This window comes from Carica papaya, chromosome 6, assembly GCF_054855325.1.
Source record: "Carica papaya isolate Zhongbai chromosome 6, ASM5485532v1, whole genome shotgun sequence".
Taxonomy (NCBI): domain Eukaryota; kingdom Viridiplantae; phylum Streptophyta; class Magnoliopsida; order Brassicales; family Caricaceae; genus Carica; species Carica papaya.
Genome location: NC_142314.1, coordinates 1,835,899 through 1,860,657, shown reverse-complemented (window position 1 = coordinate 1,860,657; position 24,759 = coordinate 1,835,899). Strand labels below are relative to the sequence as shown.

The 24,759-nt window shown below is 32.6% G+C and overlaps 2 protein-coding genes and 3 non-coding genes across 6 annotated transcripts; 1 reads left to right on the top strand and 4 right to left on the bottom strand.

The window, feature by feature from the left end:
* Positions 1-1,466: 1,466 nt before the first annotated feature.
* Positions 1,467-5,474, bottom strand: APK (APS kinase). 2 transcript variants are annotated; one of them, XM_022036611.2, is made up of 7 exons: positions 5,083-5,474; positions 4,195-4,335; positions 3,208-3,357; positions 2,882-3,000; positions 2,667-2,751; positions 2,300-2,346; positions 1,467-1,774 (listed from the first exon to the last, which is right to left on the bottom strand). In XM_022036611.2, the coding sequence occupies exons 1-7, from the start codon at positions 5,267-5,269 to the stop codon at positions 1,679-1,681; spliced, it is 825 nt and encodes a 274-aa protein (XP_021892303.2). In that variant the 5' UTR covers positions 5,270-5,474; the 3' UTR covers positions 1,467-1,678. The 2 variants fall into 2 exon arrangements, with proteins under 2 accessions (XP_021892303.2, XP_088079042.1); XM_088222916.1 differs by lacking the exon at positions 1,467-1,774 and adding an exon at positions 2,050-2,068.
* Positions 5,475-6,581: 1,107 nt separating this feature from the next.
* LOC110810424 (DNA/RNA polymerases superfamily protein) lies at positions 6,582-16,941 on the top strand. Its single transcript, XM_088222288.1, has 16 exons — positions 6,582-6,754; positions 7,227-7,399; positions 8,064-8,237; positions 8,365-8,488; positions 8,581-8,681; positions 8,826-8,912; positions 9,299-9,394; positions 9,562-9,682; positions 11,013-11,141; positions 11,611-11,702; positions 11,951-12,062; positions 12,221-12,564; positions 12,673-13,004; positions 13,824-14,177; positions 14,336-15,039; positions 16,265-16,941. The coding sequence occupies exons 1-14, from the start codon at positions 6,676-6,678 to the stop codon at positions 13,948-13,950; spliced, it is 2,091 nt and encodes a 696-aa protein (XP_088078414.1). The 5' UTR covers positions 6,582-6,675; the 3' UTR covers positions 13,951-14,177; positions 14,336-15,039; positions 16,265-16,941.
* A 3,657-nt stretch (positions 16,942-20,598) lies between these two features.
* Positions 20,599-20,902, bottom strand: LOC148253192 (signal recognition particle RNA). Its single transcript, XR_015813002.1, has one exon.
* Positions 20,903-21,786: 884 nt separating this feature from the next.
* On the bottom strand, positions 21,787-21,982 carry LOC148253191 (U2 spliceosomal RNA). Its single transcript, XR_015812937.1, has one exon. It is a non-coding gene; the product is annotated as a U2 spliceosomal RNA (small nuclear RNA).
* A 1,143-nt stretch (positions 21,983-23,125) lies between these two features.
* Positions 23,126-23,317, bottom strand: LOC148253190 (U2 spliceosomal RNA). The gene has a single exon (XR_015812944.1). It is a non-coding gene; the product is annotated as a U2 spliceosomal RNA (small nuclear RNA).
* Positions 23,318-24,759: the final 1,442 nt, after the last annotated feature.

Here is a 24,759-nt window from a genome sequence, read left to right as displayed (position 1 = left end):
TTTACTCTATGTTTATGTGATATAGAGAATAAAGGACAACGATATTATGAGAATGAACATGATATTGTAGTGTATGAAGAAAAGTACACAGAATGAGAAAAATGCCATGGTGGTTTAGAAAGTGAAAATCACTTTCAGGTGAAAAAAAAGGCTATGACATTGAGAAAGTGTGGAAATTTTCTTATAAAAGGCATCACTGACTTGTTCGGTAAAGAAAATGGTAGAAAAAAAGAAAAAAAAATGCTATTATATTTTATGAAGAATGGTGCATCCTCAAGTTTTATATAGACTGGTATATCAAACCATTCTTTTCCTCTAATAAATTTCAAAGAGAAGAAGAGGAAACTCGAATTACCCGCATGTTGATTTGTCAATTTCTCATCCAAAATTAAATTACAAGCAAGAATCCTCTCAATTTCAAGAAAAAACAAATTCCCTCGATTTTGCTGGAAATTTTCTTTCACATGCAAAAAAGATAGAAAAAGAAAATATTTCTAAAAATCAAAACCTGAGAAGAAAGATCCCATGGATAATGAAAGAAAACTATCTTACCTTTTACTCTCTGTTTATGTTGTGTAGAAAATAAAACAGTAGAATAATTATGAAGGTCAAGTGGATAATGTATGAAGCAGAACAATAAAAGGAGGAGAAAACAGATATTTTTTTCAAATTTCAAATATTTGTAAATACAATTTGATTTAAGAACTTAATAAATGTGATTTTTTTATTAAAATTTTATTTAGATAATAAAAAATAATTTTTTATTTTAAATTAAAACAGCAACTCAATTCTATCAATTTATTAAAAATTAGAAAAAAAAATTAATTTAATTACATATAAAATTATAAAATAAGATTAATATCTATAAACTAAATACCAAAGTCTAGAAATCGAACGAGAATAAAGTGAATTTAGACCAATTACAAAGTAAAAATTTGATATTTCTCTGATTTTAATTTTAATTTTAATACAATAGTCTGTGGTTATCAAATTGGAGATATTAATGAAACTAATTTAATCATGCATTATTGTTGCAAATTATAACTCACTTATGAGTATAAAGTAACTCACAATTGAACAATAATATAAAAAGTTTAACTCAAGTACAACTTTGGTAATTATTCATAGTTATCTATATATGTATACACACAATATAAATAACTACATTTAAAAATAACAAGTTCTCACTTCTCAAAAAAAAAAAAAAAACAAGTTCTCAAATCCATGTGTTGCGAACCATGGAAGTTATATTGATAACATAACAAGTATGCAACACATCATCAAAATGTTCCAGCTTACAATTGATGAGAAGATGTGATAATACATGCTTGATATATCAGTTTACATAAAATTTGAGGATACATAGCATTTTTCGAGATTCAGATGGAAGCAAAAAAGAAAAGATTCGACTGGGAGTGGAGATACACATGCACTTTCTTGCTGTAACATGAAGGATGGGTGGAAGGGGACCAAACAAATCTCTACTATGCATACAAATAAGAGAAACAAAGAAAAGGATAAGAGAATGAAGAGTAGGCTGGTTAATACTCTAATCATTTCACATATAATCCTGGAAGCTAATGATCCTAAAACATGCATTCAAAGAAACCAGTGGTCTCCTCCATTATGGTTAATTAGTTGTAGAATTGAAGGAAATCCAGATACCGTCACCAGTTTCTTATGCCTGCAAGTACCCTTTCTGCTCCAAGTAAGAAACCACCTTTTCAGCCATTTCTCTTGGAGAAGCACCAGTATCGTTATGTTTCAAAATAATCTGGAATTTGACATGAGAAAGCTATCAAAAAGAGGGAAAAAAAAATCTATGATGTCTTAGAGGAATAATGCTTTCATGCAAAATTATATTATTTCATAATAATTTAATAATTTTGTAAACAATTACTTAATATTGTGTAATGACTGAATTACTGTATAATGTTATGTGATTGCAATATAGAAGTTAATGGTTAGAAGATTACCTAGAGACATGGTGCTTTTGAGGCACCATTGAAAAAATACATGTCTTTTCGGTGATTAAGGTTAATTATAGCTGCAAGAGTTCAAGTTCCTACTGTATACAGGCAACATATCAAGGTTTTGTCTACAACCACAGAAATAAAATCTAGCAAATGCATCAACATAAGCTGCTTTGGAGCAGTTCAATCAAATTGGAATATAGGGTTTTACTATAAACTTACTAAGTATTTCATGTGTGCATATGACTGTTATTTTGTCTTCCGCGTGTATAGATGCATTTTTATGCAAGCATATGATCATAATCTTGTGTATCTAGTGAACATACCTCACAGTTCAATGGCGACTCATAAGGATCATCTATTCCTGTAAAACCTGCAAATTTAGGGAAATGAAACATTTGTGATAATCAATAAACATAATTAAACCGGCAAGGATACTAAAACGAATAGATGACTGTTATTATTTCTCCAAGTGTAAAGATTAGATAATAGACAAAAACGAAGATGAAAAGACAAGGTGTGCATACAAGCAAAATGAGAAAATTTTTTGAATATGGGATAAGAAGAATTCCCAAATTATTTGGCATCATATGCATGAGATTCAGATTGACTCAGAAGACGAGGGAAAATGGATTATTTGAACAAGAATTGCCAATCATAAGATGAGGAAAAATTTTGATGTCGACAAAATACCTTTAATCTTCCCTGCACGTGCAAGCTTATAGAGGCCCTTTGGATCTCTTGCCTCACAAACTTGAAGTGGCACATCCATGAAGACCTGTTCTACCAAATAGTCAAGTGTACTAAACAAAAGAGGTTGGTACTTAAACATTATATCCAGATGAATACTACTATTCTCGTCACAATTCGCCAAAACAATAATGGTCGGAATTTAGCAAATCACCAACCTCAATAAATTCTCCATCTGGTAATAAACTGCGGCAGGCATCCCTATCCCTTCTATAGGGGGAAATAAGACTAGCAATACAAATAATTCCAGCATCTGCAAACAGCTTTGCTACCTCCCCTGAACAAACAAGAAAATAAATAAATGAAAAGAAATTCATAATTTCACAATCACATCATTAGATTTTTCTCACTAATCAATAATATATTTGGAGCATGGATCTCATAATAGTCACAGCAGAATGTGTAGTTAATTCTTTCTGAAAAAAAGTTTAATTCTTTATAAAAAAATTAAAAAAGTAAGCACATCCATTCCAGTAACACTTACCAACCCTTCGTATGTTCTCGGCGCGATCCTCTGCTTTAAAACTAAGGTCACGATTCAAACCATGTCTCACATTGTCACCATCAAGAATATAACACAGCTTTCCCTTCTGGTACAAGCTCTGGCTTAAAGCACATGCCAAAGTACTCTTCCCTGCAATAAGATTCGAAATTACGAGCTATAAAATGAAGAGCATAGATATGAGTTGGGGATAACGGACAAATACCTCATCTGATTCAAAATGAACTTCTAATCACAAAAATTACAGATGACAGAGAGACAGTTACCTAAGATAACTCAAAACTATAAACATATAAAAATACTTTCTATTATTCTAAGCAAGAAGCGATAACTTTTCTGCGTTGGTGGTTTTTGGTTACTTGCTCAAACCAAGAAACAATAAGGTACGACCCAACAACAGAAAGTAGCATTTTAACTAAGCAGAATCTGTAATGCAAAATGGTAAAACAGAATCATGGAAAATTAAGGGAACTTATATTTTGCATTACATTATTAATCAATTTGGCATTTCTGGATGTATCCCAGTAAGAACCACATCAAAGTACCCAGAGAATGTGTATCCATAGGTCAAATATAAACTATTGCATTTCGTACAAGAGTTAGATAGCGTTGTTTCTCTTTCCATTTGTGATGATCCATATCATAATGTCACATTGTTTAGCAAAAATTCATTTTAATACATAAAAACACGGGTAGTATAGCAGTATAAGCTTTTCTAAATTGAATCAGTAACCAAAAAAAAAAAAAAAAACACTTGCCCATGTACTTACTATTTGCTTATAAAAGGAATATATGGCATAGTACATTTGATGAATGAGATTTAACTTTGTGGGAGTCTGGAAAAAATATATATGCACATGAATTTGAATGAAGAATAAGAAATAAAGCAAGCAATGGTAAATCACAAAATATACATGGTTAAAAAATATATATGCATATTAAAAAAGGAGTAAAAAATCAATATCAAACCTGAACCACTAAGGCCCGTGATCCAAACAACACATCCTTTTTGATTAAGCAAATTCTGTCTGTCCACTTTTTCAACCGAGCATTCGTGCCACTTTATGTTTGTTGATTTTCCAACCGTAGACAATGAACTGAGATTTTTCCCTAATCAAAAATAAATCAGAAGCTCGGGAAATAAGAAGTAGAAATCTTCAGTTGTCTTAAACACAACCGTAAACACAGCTTATCATGGGTTTGTTATACCATTTGCTTAGTACTGATAGATGCCATGTATCTGATTCTGCTACCTAATTCTCTAAGACAAAATAGAATGCGCGTCCAAATTGAAAGTTATTCAGCACAAACTCGAAATTCAAATCAAAATATTCTCACAGCACCACAAAGAAAGAGCTCTGAAATGATTTGTTGCTCCAGTTAGCTACCTAGCCAGTCATCTTTCTTTACAAACCAGTACCTGATTTAACTTAAAAAATAAAGTTTATTTTTCCAAATGTCGGTATTCCACAGCCAGATTCCCTGTAACCTGCTTGGTTCCTGACTAAAAACCCGAGCATTATTTCATCCCTGAGTTTGTCAACGTATAAAGTTTGAAAATTAGGTATCTTAATCGCCAACAGTTGACCAAAAAATATTAATCAAATAATTCAATGACTCCCTTCACTTTCAGCCTTTTCTTTGATTAAATCAGTAACTAAACGTGAATGCTAAGTTGCAATATACTGGCTGACGCTATCAATTACTCTCTTGTATATGCATCAAACTATTTGTAACAACAATATAGCCTGTTTCCTTTCTCTTCCTCCATTTTCTTTAACGGACAAGCCAGCGAAAACAACATCACTAGTAAACTTCAAGAAACAAAACAAGGAAAAAGAGGAAAATCAGAGTTACCCGCATGCCCATTCGCCAATTTCTCCTCCAGAATCGATCCATTTTGGCTAAGTGCCACCCCATTCGGTCCCTCCATAGCCTTAATCCGCAAAAATCCCCTCGATTTCGTGTCGTTCGGAGGGTTATTCCCATCCGAAACGGACTTACACAAAGAAACCCCAACGAACGATCTAAACCCAGTCGCCATCGTCTTAGACAATCTGAGAAATTCAATTGACTGATCGATCAGTGAAAGGAAAGCAATCGGTCGTCGAAATTGATTCGATAAGAGTCTCCATACTGAATCATGGAGCAAATGCCGGAATTTAAGGATTCCGCAAGAAATTTATGGAACGAGGAAAATGTGACCGTTAATTTTTTTTCTCTCTGCTTATTTTTTCCCGTGTGTCTCTTTTTGGGGGAGAAAGTAGAGTTATTGGGAAGTAGGTAGGCGAAGGGCAAAAACCGTTGGTCACGTGTCAAAATTACGAACGCGAAAACGACCCGCTTGAATCATACGGGATGGGAATGAATTTCATCCGGTTTACGTGCTAAATACAGAGAAGAGGGTATATTTGGAACTCTATAATTAAATTATTTTTTAATTAAATTTAATAATATATTAATACATTCATGATTTCCTATAAATTTAATAACAATTGCATACATTCATTATGACATATATAATATATATATATATAAATATTTTTCAATAATTGTTATATTATGCGTATCCAAACAATATTCTAATTATTATTTATATATATATATAATGTACATAATTATTGAAAAATAAAATAAATATATAGAATTAAAAAATATATGTGATCTAATATGTTTAATATTTTAACCATTTAATTTCGATTATAATTGTAATATTACATTAATTAATTAAGTTTATTAAAATCAATTATTTTCATTAATATTAAAAAAGATTGAAGAAAAATATAAAAGTTTTATTTTTATTGTGAGAACAAGCATATACCAAAAATTAATATTCAATTACAATTATGAATAAAATTTAAAAAATAAAACAAAAATTAACGACAATAATAGAAAATTTTTTAAACTATAATTTAATACGTGTTATAAGTAACTAATACAATTTAATTTAATAAACTAATATATGTTAAAATTAATAGTATAACGTAGATTTATTTATTTATTTAAAAAATAAAAGTCATTTAAAATTACTATCCTTAATTTTGTTAATATTTTTATTTTTATTTTTAAATACAAAATATTGTAGTAATTTTAATATGTATAATTGGAATGAATTTTTGATATTTACTTAAAATACGAAAATTACATTATAATTTTTAAATAATTTAAAAATGTATAGTTTGTTTAATTGGAATGAATTTGTGATATTTATTTAAGATATGAAAATTAAATTATAATTTTAAATTAATCTAAAAAATCAAAAAATTATTCATAATTTATCCAAAAAAAGTTTAATATAAAATAAATAAAATTGTATTAATAAATATTTAAATTCTCAAATATTTAAACGTACAGCAAGAAACATTTTCTATACGCCAAAGCCTTCCCCGCTACGCTTTCCCTCCTTTTTAGTCTCCGCTATTCTCTTACGAGGAAATCGAGAACGCAGAGATGGAGAAGAGCGAAACAACAGACGATGCGAATCGGCCATGGCAATCCTATCACACTGTTTACACCAGCGCCAAAGCAGGTGAGCTTTAATCGATCCACCGAATGAGGAAGCCTAGGGTTTGAATGATTTTGAACTGTTATAATTATATTTCTAGTTCAGGTGAGTCAGTATCCTGATATTTGGAGATGTGGATAATCAAAGCGTTGAGGATATGTGGTCAAATGTGTGTTTGAAGTTAATGCGTATAAACTTGGATGTTGTTTCAGCTTCTTTATGCATTTAAGCGGGTTCTGTCGAATTTCTCTGGAAGTTGTTTGTTCTGACTTCTTACATCACGAAATAAAATGGCCTCTAGAGCATGATCTGTTTAGACTTGAAAGTTTGTCCTCATTTAGGTATACCTCTGGTGGGCGTAGTTCTACTTTCACTGTACAGTGTCCGTATATGTTAATAAGAAAGTTTTTAAATTTTCCATGGCTTCTTTTTCAATTTTAACTATCCCTGGGTCTCGAGCATGAAGGCTTGCTGAGTTGATTCGGGATTTTTTTAGGAATGGATGGTGTTGACAAGGAGAAAGTGCAAAGAATAGTATATGAAATGAGTAAGGGGTCCAAGTATTTTGAGAATGAGGAGCGGAAAGAGGCCTTTATAAGGCAGAAAATAGAGCACATGCGCGCCAGATGTGCGAAACTCACAGCAGCTGAAATATCTCATTATCAAAAGGTAAAGTTCAATGAAGCATGACTGCTGCTATGCCGTTTAAATCACTATTGTTTTAACAAACAAAGAGAACCAAATGAAACAGAAGGAATTTGGCGTTCTTAATTCATTATTGAAGATGCTAAATTCTTATAACACTAAAAGGGGAAAGGTGGGGTTTGTGTCTAACTCACTGAATCTATGGCACTTCAGGCATTGTAGTTAAATGTCATTTTGCCATGTTCGCGCAAGTAATATTTTGTATGGAAATGTCATATTGGATGGGCTTGCTTCTTCCTGAAGTTGTGTATTGCCTTAGTGGTTGATGTAAATTTGTGTTACTATTTCTAATTAAATGGATTCACATATGTACCTTATGTATGAACTGCTAATCATTTAGCTGCATGGATTATGGACCTTTGATGTCATTCTATTTTATTTTATTTTATTTTTTGTATTTTCATCCTTTGAATTCTCTCCGTCAGTAGCTTAAGGGAGTAGCTTCTTCTAGAAGTTGAAATATCCGGAGCTCAATGCATCATAAAGATTTTGTTATTGGTTTAATTGGCTTAACAATATTAATCACTAAATGTTCCAGTCCTACTACCAAATAACATGTAACATTAAATCATTGCATTATTTCCTGAGTCTCTGAGGAATTTCTTAATTAAACTCGATCCACTCTCAGGTGGCAGATAAAAAAATTCTAGAGCTAGAAACAACACGTGATATCGCGAGGATTTGGCTACATGTAGATATGGATGCTTTCTATGCAGCTGTGGAAACTTTGAGTAATCCTTCTTTAAAGGGAAAACCAATGGCTGTTGGCAGCATGTCTATGATCTCCACAGCCAATTATGAGGTCTGGATTGCTTATTGTATGTTTGAAGGGGGATTGTTTTGTCCTATCATGTTATATATTCCATTCAAGGATCTCTTCTTCAATCATGATGAACTGCTATTAAGAACACAATTTGGCCACTCTGCAGGCAAGAAAATTTGGGGTTCGTGCTGCAATGCCTGGTTTTATCGCGCGTAAATTATGTCCAGACTTGATTTTTGTTCCCACTGACTTCAAGAAGTATGCATACTACAGTGATTTAACAAGAAAAGGTTTATTCTGCTGCTTTTAAAAGATATTAAAAGATATTCAGCTTCTTGATGTCATACCTTAACTTTAAATTTGCTCTGTTTCTCTTTTATAGTTTTCCAGAAATATGATATTAACTTCATAGCGACCAGTCTAGATGAAGCATACCTTGATATAACTGAGGTCTGTAGAGAAAGGGGTCTTGCCAGTGGAGAAGTAAGTTCATGATACACTTATTTTCAGTTACCTTAGAATTTTACATTTTTATCTTCATTTATTCTTTATGCAAACTCTTGCATTGATTACTTTGTTTATAGGCCCTTAAATTGACCTACCCCCTTTTTTTTCCCTTGTATGAAGATCGCAGAAGAACTCCGATCCTCCATTTATGAAGAGACTGGTCTGACATGTAGTGCTGGAGTAGCACCAAATCGCATGCTTGCTAAGGTTATATATATATATATGTGTCTGTATACACACATATTTTTCTATCTTGTAATTTGAGTTTATCTTGCGACCACATATGTTCTTGATCTTTTCAAAATTGTGAATTTTCCTTTGAAATTGAGAGGTTAAAGAATACCCAGTGCATGTAATCTAGATATGTTCTGCAATTTTTCATAGAATTCCACCAATATTCCTCCTCATCCTACGTGCTGTTGCTGCTTCTTATTCTTCTTCTTTGGAGATTGTTATTTAAAGACCACTTATAAGTTTTGGCTGTTGTCAAATATAAGTAGCTACTTTGCTTTTGGCGAGTTACAATATTTTCTGTTGTATAGATTGTCTTTTTTGAGGACTTCTAATTTTATTCTTGCTATTCTCTCTCTTAGGTATGTTCTGATATAAATAAGCCGAATGGACAGTTCATTTTGCCAAATGACCGGATGGCTGTCATGACATTTATATCTTCTCTTCCCATAAGAAAGGTATTGTATCTTATTTGTTAGTTGCATCAGAGTTTAGGTACCTTTTTTAAGAGGAAATGTACTTTCTAGAATTATTAGTATTATCATCATTATTATGACTGCATGGTTATGGAATTATTACAGTAATGTGCAATTCTGATTATTTTTACTGCCAAATATATACCAAGATTGGAGGAATTGGTAAGGTCACTGAACATATCCTAAGGGACGCTTTTGGAATTACCACATGTGAGGAGTTATTGCAAAAGAGCAGTTTACTCTGTGCGCTTTTCTCTCATTCTACAGCAGGTTAGCATGCTTTCCCTGTTTATTATTTCCTTCTCTTCTGCGATTGTTGAAGAAATTTTTAGTTAAAATTTCACTGCGGTTTTCTTGAGTGTTACTTACAACAGCTGTCAAATTTCATGTAATGCAATGGTGATATACCTACGGATTCCGCTGGTTGTGCTTTATGTAGCTTAAGGTATAATAATTTATCAAAGTACATCATTGTTAAAAGTTTTTCCTAGCATATGAAAGAGGGGGAAAAATGAGCAAAAGCAACTAATGATTAATGGATGAAAAGTGAGATTCTGGTTGGATGATTAGCTAGGCGGGATCCTTGGATCAACATTTTCCCTATTTTTTGCTTTGGCCCGTGACAAAGAGGTCACGGTGCTAGATTCATTCTCTAATCCATTGGACAGTGGAGCTTTTGTGGTGCACTTGGAAAGGAACCCCAACGATTTGGAGATTAATGAGTATGTGAGCTTGGTATGAGTAGGCTCTTTAGAAGCCTTGGATGAGCCTACTTGGAAGATTAATGCAGCCCCTTCTGAGTTAAGTTTTATCATGCCTTCTTGATGAGGAACGATAAGAATGAGGAAGATTTCTCATGGAATTTAATTTGGAAGATTAAGGCATCTCCAAGAGTGGCTTTCTGTGCTTGGGAGGCGGCTAGGGGTTGTATCTTAACTCTTGACAATCTCATTAGAAAAAGGGAAGGTGATTTTGAACAGGTGCTACATGTGCAAAGGAGCTGTGGAGACAGTCAATCATCTCTTACTCTGGTTCCCTGGGGTCTTATAAATTATGGAGTTTGGTTCACAGTTTGCTGGGGATAAGTGGGGCTGTGGATACGTCAATCAAAGAGCAACTTGGGCTTGGCAAGGTATCCGTTATGCTAAGCAGCATAATAGACAACTTGGTCTTATCTTTTGGCCACTTCTTGAGTTACATGGAAAGGAAGGAACACGAGAGCTCTTAAAGGTTACTGTTTTATCTTTTGATTGTAGAAAAGGATATGTAATTCTAAACCCTAGGTTTTTTAATTAAGGTCATTCTCCTTTTTTTGGGAGGACTTTGGAGACCTGATTGATACTTTGACTGATATATAAATATTTTTGTATGGTTGCATCCCTTAGATGCCTTTAGTATTATACCTTTTTATTTAAAAAAAAACAAGATTAATGGATGAATGAGGTTGGGCATTTCTTAGTTCCCTCTGCATTATAATTTAAACTAATGATAGTTTGAAGGCAGCATGACCAGCAAAATGACTGCACTATTTTTACTATAAGTACAAATTTACATGAGCAAAATTTACATGGCATTCAAACACGTTGCTGAATCGTTGCAGATTTTTTTCTCTCTGTTGGACTGGGACTTGGGAAGACTGATACTCCACCTGTTAGGTCTCGCAAAAGTATTAGCAATGAGAGAACATTTTCAGCCACAGAGGATGAGACAGTACTTTATCAGAAATTAGGTAAGTGAATAAATGATGGTATTGTTCTGCCTTTTCCTAATTTGATGATTTGCATCACTAGATGGGCTATGACTCTCTGCTCATCAGAGTGTTGCACCTGTTACTTGGTGTTCTCTTCACTTATCAACCAAAAAGATTTCAAGATCCACTGATATTATGCTTAATTGTCACTCCAAAAAACTTTGAGGTTAACTGACTGAAATCTGAAGAGATCATCGTTATGATTACAGCAGTTATTGGTGTGACCAGTAACTGGAAATGCCAAATCAATCTGAGTCTGGGTAGGGTATCTTATTATAAAATAGTGTGAAATGGCAGTCAAATTAAGAATAAACTACTTGCTGTTCAACATCGAAATGGTGAATGCATCAATTTCCTGGGATTTTTAGGCAAAGTTATGTGATATTTGAAGTCACAAACTTCTTATACTGAACATTTCTTTGACAACCATACTTTATTATGTTTGCAGCTGAAATAGCAAAGGTGCTATCTGCTGACGTGCAAGAAGGTGGTCTTTTTGGGCGAACATTGACTCTTAAAATGAAAACCGCGTCCTTTGAGGTGATTGCCTGATATTATGGTGCTGTTTTTTCCCTTGTTGTCATGCTTAGTTTTAAATTTGCAAGGCCTAAGAAAATTATTTTTCTTGAATTCTCTTATTCAGAAAACTTCTTACATTAGAATGTCATGTTGAGTTATTTGTCTGAGAAAAATTTAGTGGTTCTAATTTCAATATTCTGATGTTTCTGAAAGTTTCCTCACCTGGCGTCTCTGTGCCGTGAAGTTTGCTGACTGATTGTAATCTTCAGGTAAGGACCAGAGCAGTGACTTTGCAAAAATATATTTGCTCATTTGAGGATATCTTAAAACATGCTTTAAAGCTGCTGAAGGCAGAGCTTCCTATTTCATTAAGGCTTATAGGTCGGAATTTTTATTTCATTATGGAACTTATTATGTCATTAGAATGCAGTTCATGTTTTTAATTGTGCTCATATTTTTGTTTAGTAGAATTAATCTTACTTTTGTATTATTTAGGATATTCATATTGAATACAATTACATGTTTATGTTTACTGCCAGGCCTGCGAGTGTCTCAGTTTGATGAAGAGAAGGTCTGCACTCCTGATCGTACCCAAAAGACTCTTGCCAACTTCGTCATATCAGGATATTCTTCTGGGAGAGCTCTTGATGAACAAATTTCCTTGAGCTCAGACATTAGTGAAAGCCACTTGATGAATGAAAAGGAAACCAGCTGTTCTACTGACAAACATGAGACATGTCATAATGAATTTGGGGCGCCAGTTGAAGGTTTAACTGATCTAGATGGCAATTATTTCACTTTCAGAAGCAATGCTGCTGTAGTGGAGGAATCTCATGAACCTTCAGGAATTGAAAATGTGGATAGGGTATCTGATAAGCCTAAAGTAATTTTGTCGTTCTGCCTGGGACAAGAATATGTTGATTATCTGTTTTTGTTGACCTTTTTTTGACATCCTTTCTTATCCGGCTTTGTTGTACATTTTCTACTATAGGTGCGTATTGCAGATGATACATTTCATATCCCAAAGTCTTTTGGAAAATCAGAAATGTTGAAAGAAGATTTGAATCTCAGAAAAGTTGAGTATAGCAACCATGATGTGCTGGTGGAGAATGCTGATGATCTAGTGAGTGGAGCTGCTTCTACATCCAATCAGAGTGAGCCATTATTATTATGGATTGATGGCTACAAGTGTTCTCTGTGCGGGATGGAGCTGCCTCCTTATTTTGTTGAGGAAAGGCAAGAACATTCTGATTTCCATCTCGCCAAGAGACTTCAAATGGAAGAATCTGCCCCTCATTCTAGAGCTCCTCAGCTGAGACAAAGGTAAAAGCCCTTTAAGTTTCGATTGTTGTCCAAAGTAAGTTTGGGTTATGCTTAAGTTTCGATTCTTGTCCTGTTCAATTGTTTGAGACAATTCCTTGGATCCGGTTGGTTGTGCTCGGGGTCAGAATCATATTGGTTGATGTCCCTTGCTGGGGGTTTAGAACTGTGCTCCTGATTAGGTCAAGTATGCTCATGCTAGGATATGCGACCCACTTCAAGTGTATCATGCTGGGGGAATTAAATATGTAAAGGCATTTCGATTACTGCCAGAATTTTCTAAAAAATGAGTATTAATTTTAAACAGAAATGACCGGATCTATTATTTATCCTTTAGCAATAGTTCGTGGAAAATTCTGATACAGTTTATTTGGACCGACCTCATCTTAGGGCGCAGTACAAGGACACTATAGGTAGACAATTTCTCTGCTTCTGTAACTGATAAGGATTTCTGTCTCCAATCCAAATGCCACAAATAACAAAATGCAGAATGATAATGTATTTCATGATGCATGTGGAAGTGTCCCAACGTAGATAAACATTTTTGTATTTCACAATTCAAGGTGTCTGCAGATTTTACCCTTGCATATTTTTATCCTTGGACTCTGGTGTGTCATTAGCGGGTCATCTTACGAGGAGATCTAGTAGTCATATGTGTTTAATTAACTTTTGGTTTAATCCTCGTTGAATTCCTAGTCAAATATCAGTTTTAGTTTCCATATTAGCTTTGTTACGCACAATTAGAACGTAGTTTGAAATACCATCAATTTCGCTTTGATTTACGAAGGTCTTACCTTTATTTCATCAAAATTTCTTTGGCAGGTCTATTGAGATTGATACTGCTGCAAATCAAGGGAAACGGAAGAAGCAAAAGTCATCTTCAAGAGAATGCAGATATGTCCCAATCGATATGTTCTTTGTTAAAAGCAACCAAAACTTCTCGAACTGAAACTTGCATATTTATTTATTCTATGTATATAATTCTCCTACATTCTTTAGGTTTGGAAGATGCTCATAATGCATTACCTAATAGAATTGAACGTTTGGAATTTCAGTTACTTATTGCAGGATGTATATTAAGAAATATTTAACTTGAATTTGTATATTTAATTTTTGTTCCCTACATATCTTTTTGAGAGTGCCCATTTGCTTCAAATGTAAGGCTCTTTCTTTCTGGTATGAATAAAAAAAATTATTTTTATTTTTTAAATTTATTTATAAAATTATATAAATTAATATAAATAAATAAAATGGAGACGACAATAAAAAATTATCTCTAATGTTTTCAAAATTAATTTTATTTATATTTTTATTGCTGTTTAAATATATATTAGAAAATAAAAATTAAAAAGTTATTTCCCAACTTACGGAAGCAAAGACTGGGAGACACTTGCAAGGTGAATGGTTGATCAGATGTTCGCCACGTGTCAGGAAAAGAATCAACGATCATTCACCTTGCAATTTAGCTTCGGCATTTATAAATAAATAAATAAAAGAAAATCTTTAATGTCCGCCATAGAAGCAGCGAAAAATGCAGGTTACCTCTCTGATTCCATTTTGCAAATTACCTTACCCGAACCCGGAAATCCGACCTAAGACCATTATCACTTCGTCTTCAACATCGACCCACCAAACCCTAAACCCCCGGTTTAAAATCAACTCCTCGAATCCCGCCAGTGATGACTTGATAGACTCCATTGCATCTATGCCGTCCATGTCTGAGATACTAGCCTCGTCAAGGGCACAGAAGCTTGACCTCAAGCTCCAAACACTGGGACCTTTTTTCAGAATCACAGCCAAAAGCCTGGAGACCGAGGGTGAGCTCGGGCGGGCCGAGGGGGTTATCAGGGTTTGGTTCGGAGGTAAAATTCTACACTTGGATTCTATCAGATTGAGGAGAGAGACACTTGGGATGGAGAAATCTATATTCGGTATTGGTTTGTTTATTGGAGCTTTTGCTATTCGGTACGGGTATGACTGTGGATGCGGAAGGGCTGAGTTGCTTGCCGTTAATGATTCTGATCTTTACCACACCAAGGTATTTTCTCTTGTTCATTTTCTTTTGTTTAAAGTTGTGTGTTATTGATATGTTTGGAAATATCTTCTAGGATAATCTAGAAGTGCATTCCTAGTTCAATTAATTAGAGGATGGAAATTTCCTCCAAAGTGATAAAAACTGAGCTAATACAAAAAAATTTCAAGTGGAATTGGAATTTTGCTTTCTAAATTTCATACTGAAGTGTAAGTTTACACCGAAACTTCTTGCTTTGTTCCAAACATGGCCTAAATTATGTACTTCAAGTCATTATATTTTTATGAATGAGTTGAATTGGCAAATCTAGCATGTCACTAGGTAGATTGATTTTGCAATTTGATTTACCTTTTTCAAGGTTTTCAACTTAGTTTACATCCTTAAGAGTTCTATTCGTAACTTATCTTCAATCCTAAATGCCACAAAATATTGAGTTTGCTTTGAGTTATGATTTCATGAAACTGATGTGAAAATACAATACCAATATGACAAAGAAATTTGATTGAAAATAGCATTATCATTTCAAATGACTTCTATGTCCATGTCAATTTAGTTTTCTTAATAAGTGAGACCACAAAATTTATGATTGTAGAATTGAAGATTAGGAAAAAGTTAATTTAAATTTAACTATGTATCAAATATGTAAATTATGCTAATTTCTATATATAATAGCTAAAGTGTAGGAATTAGATTAGAATAGAATAGGTTTGAACTAGTATTATTACCTTAATGGACATGCATATAGTACTTGGTTTTATCCACTAGAATTATTAGTTGCTTTCTTTATCCGCTTTTTTGCTTTCTAATTGAGCAAAAGAAAAGAAAACCTGAGTTAAAGAATTCAGAATGCCAGGATTAGAGGGTTTGCTTTGGTTCTTATCACTAGGTAATCAGTTCCATGCTTTATTTCGATTGTGCTCGAACTCATAGTTTTGCTTTCTGTTATGCGTAGTTGAAAGTCACCATAAATACAAAAAATTGGTAAGCACATTTTGATCCCTGGATTGATTGGTTTCTTTAAGTAAGTTAAAATCATGGGCTAAGATTGTTAATAGAGCTATTTGCACAATTAGATGATGAATAGGACAATGATGTTTGATTAAATTTGATCAGAATCATAACAAGAGACCCACATACATAGCATTCCGGTAGAATTTTTCTTTCCGTTGACTTATTTTTAAATTTAATGATTAATTTGGTGAATTCTGAATTTGATTTTTTCTTGTCTTAGCTTGTTAGGTTTTACAAGAGAATCGGGTTCACACCTGTGCATGAAGTGACCGGTTCATCAATTGGAGACATGGCTCACATGTTGGTATGGGGAGGAATAGGGACACGAATGGATGCCAGTGTTGAAGAACTTCTCAAGAGATGGTGCAGTAGGTTCAAATCTCAGAAGTAATTGTTCTGCAATCTACAGAAAGAGAAGTTTGTGCTGGACACTCGATCAAGGTAGATTGATACTGTGGACTGAAAAGAATTGCTTTCTGGGTGAAAAAGCCAAGACAAAGAACTGAGAAATTATCTGAGAAGCAGGTGCTTAGTACTCAAGGCCAAGACTCTGACAAGCAGAAGCAGGTACTTGCTACCCGAGATAGAGAATTCTCTCATGAGCAGAATGTTACAACTCTAGGTCGAGGATTCTTTGACGTTCAGGTGCTTCTTTAAAACTGTGCTGTTTAACTGAGTAGGCATTTTATTAATTGGAGACATAATAACTAGAAACTAAGGATAAAAATTCAAAGCCATGACAATTCCTGGTATTTGTTGTAGGAAATTCTTGTTTCTGAATTAGCATCAGATCCGGATAGGTAACTGCAGATCATTGAAGCAATTAAGAGCCTCAGCCATTGAAGTGTGTTATAACTTGTAATCCCACTTTGCTAATAGATACATATTTTTAGACTCTGATTTGTGTCTATTACTTGTTGCAGTTATATTTTTATGAAGATGATATTTTCCTAAAATACATTTTTGTGATAAAAGCTTATAAAGGCATAAGCTTATACTTGAGTAACGTACATAATAGAAAATTTATTAAGAACTGAAAATTAGGTATGTTAAATCTCAATAATCAAATCAATAACTCAACATCTGAGATATATCTACTTTAATATCTTCTTGTTCTGCATCCATCATTGCATCCCACTTAATAAAATGTGAAACTAGAAAGAATATCTAAGTTCATGCAAATAGACACTTGCAGTCATTTTGGTGCATGGTGACTTGTTAAGACAAACAAGCTTAACTGCTAAGTTAGACAAACAAGCACAATAAACAAACAGATCATGGGAAGTAAGATAGTCTTCTTAGAAGTAAAAACAGCCTTTAATTTGTTTAAGCAATCTCTCTCTCCGCTGCTCAGTTTTCCCTGTAAAATTTATTTCCAGGTAACACAGGAGAATATTATTATCTAGGTTATAGTGATGATCCCAACACAGATAAGGAGTCATTACATTCATTTTCCTTAGGACTATCCTTCTCTGCGAAAGAATTATATCAGGGAATAGCATTCTATTCTAGCTGATGTACAGAGAAAAAGAATAACTGGAAGAAACCAAGAACTCAAATTGACTCTCCCATACTAGTAACTGGTTTAAGCCATTCAGAACATAAAGGAAAGGTCGAAGCCTACCTTGGGAGACATTTGCAAGGATTAATGTCAAATTTACTAAAAATTGATAGGCACAATGGCCCTCTGACTTTGTGGCACAGGAGGGTCTTGAGTTTACCATCATTATTGATATTTGCTTTCACTATTGTCAAATAATCCACTAGGCACAGATGCTCTAACTGCATAAGTCCATCTATTTGTCAAAAATTGTTGTTTGACTTCTGTGATTAAAGCAGTCCTCTGTTGCTTGTCGAAAAAATGTGATTGCCAAAAAGTCGTCCGCCCTGAAAATTCACAAAGAAATCACTAATTTGCAACATTTGGTTGTTCGTAAAAAGATTAGCCACATTTTGTAGTTACTCAAACTTGCGGTTATAAGCCTTGTTTATGAATTCATTTATGCATAACTGGATGAGGTAGACTTACAGAATTATAGAAGCATGCTACACAGGGCTCGTTTCAATTTCATATTAAGTCTGGGTGCTCCTATAAACATACTACATTAGCTGTTTTTTATAGTTACATAGACTTGTGATCATAAGCCTTGTTTATGAATTTATTTATGCATAACTGGATGAGATAGACTTGCAGAATTGCGGAAGCATTTGAATGAGACTTCATCACCCTCCATCGCATTGCAATCGGTAAAGCAGTTAGGACAGTCAAGTACTTTGGATCCATGCCGAATGCAAGGCTTCTGGTACCAACAGTCCCTGAAAGCCAAACTGCAGAAGAATGGGATAGATCCGCAGACATGCTGAGGTAATATGTTAACAGGAGCACAGCACCTAAACTCCAAACTGTAAGTTGATGCAGAACCAAACCCCTCCCTCCAAACCCCCACCCCACCCAAAAAAAAAACATGTATCAGCGATTCATATCAGTACAAGTTAAGGGGGATGTAAAATTATATTCTATACATTGTTAGTGGTATGCTCTGGCAATTTCACTGAAGCTACACTATTGGGTGCAAGGATGGAGAAAGTCGCTAGAGATGGTTGGTAATATATATATATATGTAGTACATGAATAATCACGATCTAACTTTGAATAAATCAATTCAAAACAAATCCAAAATGAGGACATTCAGCTGAATCTTTTCTCTTCTTGACCTGGAGAACCAAAAAAGCTTCAAGGTAAACGTCACTATAACAAGACACTAAAAGAAGATCTTTAAAATCGGGGACGCAAGTTTCTAAAGTGGTGACATAGATAAATATATATATTCCATGAAAAAGTATGTTATTACTTACATCTGTAAATTTCAAAAATAATATTGCACGCATATGTAGTAGTATAAAGTTTTACTGCTAATATAATAGTTTTTTTTTATGTTTTTTTTTTTTTTTGGTGATATGTGTTTATTAACGAGAAATATATTAAAAAAAGTTTTAAAAAAAACAATAAAATAATATCAGTCAATTTTTACGGTAGGTAACGATCTTTAAATTATGATCATTGTTATATTCTATTGTAAATAATTTCGCAAAATTAAAAATAATTACTAGTTGAAGTTACATTTCGAATATAACTGAAACACATATAAATATCAAGACTATTAAAATAATAGTTCTTTTCTCAGTTTCCTTACAATGAAAATAAAAAGAAAACAAATAATAAATCAAAATCTCTACCTATCTTTTTAAATTCAGATAAGAAAGAAGGTTCTATGAATATCGAATTACTGTTTATTTTCTTCTGATTCTAATAAAAAAACGAAGAACTTTCAAACGGCCAATATGAAGAATTAGCGAAAGAAGGGAAGATGCTAGCTTACTTTTATTAATATCCTCATTTAGATTTGAGATAATGTTGAGAGAAAATATAGCACAAGGATAATTAAGGAGGCTGAGAGGATATAGTGGATGAAGAACAAGACACATAAGGAGAAGAAGGACCTCATTGTTGAGAAAATTTGAATATTTTCTTTGAAATGCAAAAGAAAATAAAAAAAGAATTAGAATCAAAACTTTTAGTTATCCTCTCAAATCTAAAGAAGAAAGAAATTTTTATGGATTTAAATTATTGTTTGTTTCTGTCTGATTCTAGTTACGAAGAAATTAAAGAACGAATAAAAAAAAAAACTTGATTGCTTTTAGTTATGTCTATGTTCAAGTTCAAGATAGTTTTGAGAGAAGAAAAAGCACAATAACTAACCATTCGATTGTCAACTGAAAATATATCATGATGGTGGAATCATCAAGATTTATTAACAAACAAAAATGACTGGCTAAACTATTAATTAAACACTAAAACAAATGAAGTAGTTTAGTAGTTAAATTTTGTTTATTCTGTTTTAATGTTATAGATTCGAACTATATTAAATATGTAGAATTTGTTACTTTGCGAGTCTATTATAAATTGATATAATGTTTAATTCAGTAGCAGTAAAGACTTTAAATCACTAATTTATTTGTGAAGTTATACTAACTAAATTGAGTTAAATTTTAGTAAATTTATTATTATTTTTAATCAAAATAATATTAATGTCACAATGAATTAAAAACTTGACCTATAATTTAAGAATGTGTGAGTTAAAAACTTGACTTATAATTTTTTACTTTCACCAACAACAAAAATTAATTCATTAATTATTTGTTGGTTGAATGATTAATGTTTTCATTTTTTTTTTCTGTGAAGGTGTGTATTCAATTATTTATACATTTAAATTATGATAAATTAATATGCTAATTAATAAAATTTATACATTTTTCTCTTAAAAAAATTACTAGCTCACATTTACTACTAATTAAATCGATATTACATTATTCATTATCAATATGTTGTGTGCATATATATATATATATATATTTAAATTATATGCAATAAATATTTTCATTTAGAATTAAGTTTTGGAAAAAAAAAATTATTGATCAACTTTTCAAAGTGTATAAATATTTAAATTATATACAATATTTTCATTAGAATTAAAATTCCAAAGAACAGAATAAAAAGATGGCCGTTGAATTGAGGAGGTCCATCAGGCGTATTCGGACCTGAAGAGCATCGGCCCGTAATCCTTCCACTGAAGAGAGCGGGAGGTTTTCGTTGCTCTGTTTCCAGCCTCACGCGGTCCCCTCCGCTCTAAGAGAGGCGAGCCCCAAGCCTACGCTGGAGGGCACGCAACTCAACTCTCCTCTTGGAACGGGCGGGTCAGATAATAAACCCTTCGCAGCCCAACCTACTGGACCTATCCAACCTCCGACCACCTTAATGCCCCCACTTGGGTGACAAGCCCGCGTTGCCAGGCCCGGCGGTCATCAGATGCTTATAGCCAATATATAGAGACGAATTGTATATTATAAATACGCAATGTGGGAGTGAGACTTACATGTAAAAGTTGAGGTCGCTTACCCTGACTATGAACAGCTTATGTAGCAGCTTCATAAATTTCGTGCCTGAGTGCTTGTTTTTCACTCTGCAAAAAGTTTCTTATGTGTGGGATAAGAGGTTTAGATATGGTTTGATTAAGTTGTTGACGAGAACTTGTGATGATTCATGAACTTGTTCTGTATTTTCTTATTGATATACGACGCGTACGCTTGTAAAATTTGAATATCCCGATGAACTCTTTTGAAAGAGAAGATAAAAGCTTACTAGTTAATCAAAGAATATAAGACAAAAAATTAGCTTTTATATGGCCCAAGTTCTTTCTAACAATATACGAATGCAAACATAATTTATGCAAATATAAATAACAGACAATTATAAACAAGCATCAGTGATGATCAAAATTAAAAGAGTTATAAAAACTTTGTCGTTTACATTTCTGTTTACATTTCTCTTAATTCTCTGTCGGAATAGAGAATATATCAAAACTATTTTCAATATATCTTTAATGTGTTGTTAAGGCTAAATACCGCGTGTAGTAAAGAAATTAAGATCACATGCTAGTCAAATGGCATTGATTCATTAAACAAGCATGTTGTTTGTTATATAGATTTAAATAAGTTAATACACTACAACTTGAATTTGAACTTCTAATAACAATATATTTCATTGTTCTTAGGTTTTTCCTAATAATATACACGTAGGACAACTATAATCTCTTCTTCAAATACGTCTACTTTATCAGCTTTGGTTCTATATATATATCCGCGTACATGTGAGTCCCTTGAAAATTTAAAACATATGAGTTGGTGGGGTGCGCCAGGTCCTTGCAGTAGTGCTACGCATGGACGACGCTTGAAGAACCCAATAGCAAGCTATTGCGGCGGCTCTTCCCCCTCAAAAAACTAATTTAATATCATGTGAGTCGATGACTCACGTATCAGATATTAAACTGATAAGAACAGATACTACACTTGATCTTAGCCAAAAGGCCGAGAAAGGTATGAGTTCTTCGTTCCCCCCAGCTCTCATTTTGTAGTACCCTTTTAGCATCCCAGCATCTCTCCCAGCCAATGTGGGACAAAAGCACCCACTGTCAGTACTCTTCAAATATCTTTATTCGTTTTTTGAACTCCACCCACTTACAATACTCTCCACCTCCGCACATTACCCACCCACATACACATTAATTTATATTAATGTATTCATCAAGTTTAAATACCACATAAAGTAAATGGAATTAACACATCACATGAGACATAAATATTTACTTTACTTCATTAAAAGAAATTCAATATATTAAATCTCTTCTAATTTAGACATATATACATATATGGTAAAGATATATACAATTTATATATGATAAGCTATTATTAAAATCACATATACGGAATAAAACTAATGAACATGATTGTCAAAACCAAAAATGCATGCATCTATATATCTAAATATACACACGTAAAAATTGATCAACACGACAATAATCTTAATATTTATGATAAATTAATGACGAAAAAAATTCACGAAATCAATAATTTTATTTCGTTTGATAAATTAATCAAAACTCTCTATTAATTTTAGATTAAAAGCTTATTATTAATTAAAACTAAATATTCAATTATGTAACACATTGCTCGAATATATGGTTATTATTAATATATAAATAATTATGTATATTTTAATTCAGAAATTATTACTGATTAATACTTTTTGAATACAAATTTAAATTATATCATATTTATCACAAATATAGTATATTGTTATGAAATTTAATTAAATATAAAATGGAATAATACAAAATATTTTATCAAGAAAAATTTTAACCTTTGGAAGCCTATCCTACTCAAATAAATTAATTGCCAACCAGTTTGTGTCCCTATTTGATAACGAGCTACTTTTTCTTAATTAATAAACGATGTGCTATACGAAGTTGCATTCACGTTGATGAAGCTGTACCTTCGTAAATTTTGCATTTTAAGTGCTGTTTTTTACTCTGCCATAATGTTTTACGTGGACTATTATAGTTTTGATATGATCATTTTTTTTTATGAGAAGGCCTGATGATTTATGGTGGGGAGGCGCGAAGAGAAGGTATTTTCATGTTCATTAAATTTGTAATACATAGATATACTTTACAACATAATATTTAATGCGTCCACACAAGATACTTTAAGTAAACTTCAACCTCGCGTTGAATAATCCGACAGCATGCTATTGTAGCGGCTCTTCCACCCTAAAAAACTTAGTTTAGTAGCATGCGAGCCAACGACTCTCGCATCAGATAATAAGCTGATAAGAACATATTCCATAATTGATATTCGCCAAGAGGCCGAGTGAAATTCTTCTGAGCCGTCCTCCGATTCCATGTTGAAATTCATATAACTATTTTATTGTTGTTCTCATTAGATTTCAACATGGAATGAATAACGTAATATAATCATTTTTTTATACAAGAAAAAAATAATAAAAAATAACAAAAATAATCAGATATGACCATTACATAATCTGAGCCAAAAAACATCGAGTGTTTTGAAACATGACGATGTTGGTGCTTCCCCAAGAGAAATGGTTGAAAAGGTGATTTCTTACTTGGAGCAGAAAGAGTACTTGCACGCATAAGAAACTGGTGACGGTATCTGGATTTCCTTCAATTCTATAACTAATGAACCATAACGGAGGAGACCACTGATTTCTTTGAATGCATGTTCCGGTATCATTAGCTTTCAGGATTATATGTGAAATGATTAGAGTATTAACCAGCCTACTCTTCATTCTCTTATCCTTTTCTTTGTTTCTATGATTTGTATGCATAGTAGAGATTTGTTTGGTCCCCCTTCCGCCCATCCTTCATGTTACAGCAAGAAAGTGCATGTGTATCTCCACTCCCAGTCGAATATTCTTTTTTGCTTCCATCTGAATCTCGAAAAATGCTATTATACCTCAGGAAGAATGGTGCATTCTCAAGTTTTATGTAGACTGATATATCAAGCATGTATTATCACATCTTCTCATCAATTGTAAGCTGGAACATTTTGATGATGTGTTGCATACTTGTTATATTATCAATATAACTTCCTTGGTTCGCAACACATGGATTTGGGAACTTTTTTTTTTTTTTAAATTTTGAGAAGTGGGAATTTGTTATTTTTAAATGTAGTTATTTGTATTGTGTGTATACATATATAAATAAATATGAATAATCACTAAAATTGTACTTGAGCCTATTATACTATTGTTCAATTATGAGTTACTTTATACTCAGAAGTGAGTTATAATTTACAACAATAATGCATGATTAAATTAGTTTCATTAGTATCTCTAATTTAATAACCATAGACTATTGTATTCTCACATATAAAATTAAAATCAGAGAAACATCAAACTTTTACTTTGCAATTGGTCTATTTATTCTAATTCGTTTTCTAGATTTTGGTACTTAGTTTATAGATATTAATCTTATTTTATAATTTTATATGTAATTAAATTAACTTTTTTTTTTTTCTAATTTTCAATAAGTTGATAGAATTGAGTTGTTATTTTTATTCAAAATAAAAAATTATTTTTTATTATTTAAATACAATTTTAATAAAAAAATCACATTTATTAAGTTCTTAGACCAAATTATATTTAAAAATATTTGAAATTTGAAAAAAAATATTTGTTCCAGAACCAGGATGGTCTTCTCCTCCTTGTATTGTTATTCTTCATACATTATCCACTTGGCCTTCATAGTTATTCTCTTGCTTTATTTTCTACATAACATAAACATAGTAAAAATTAAG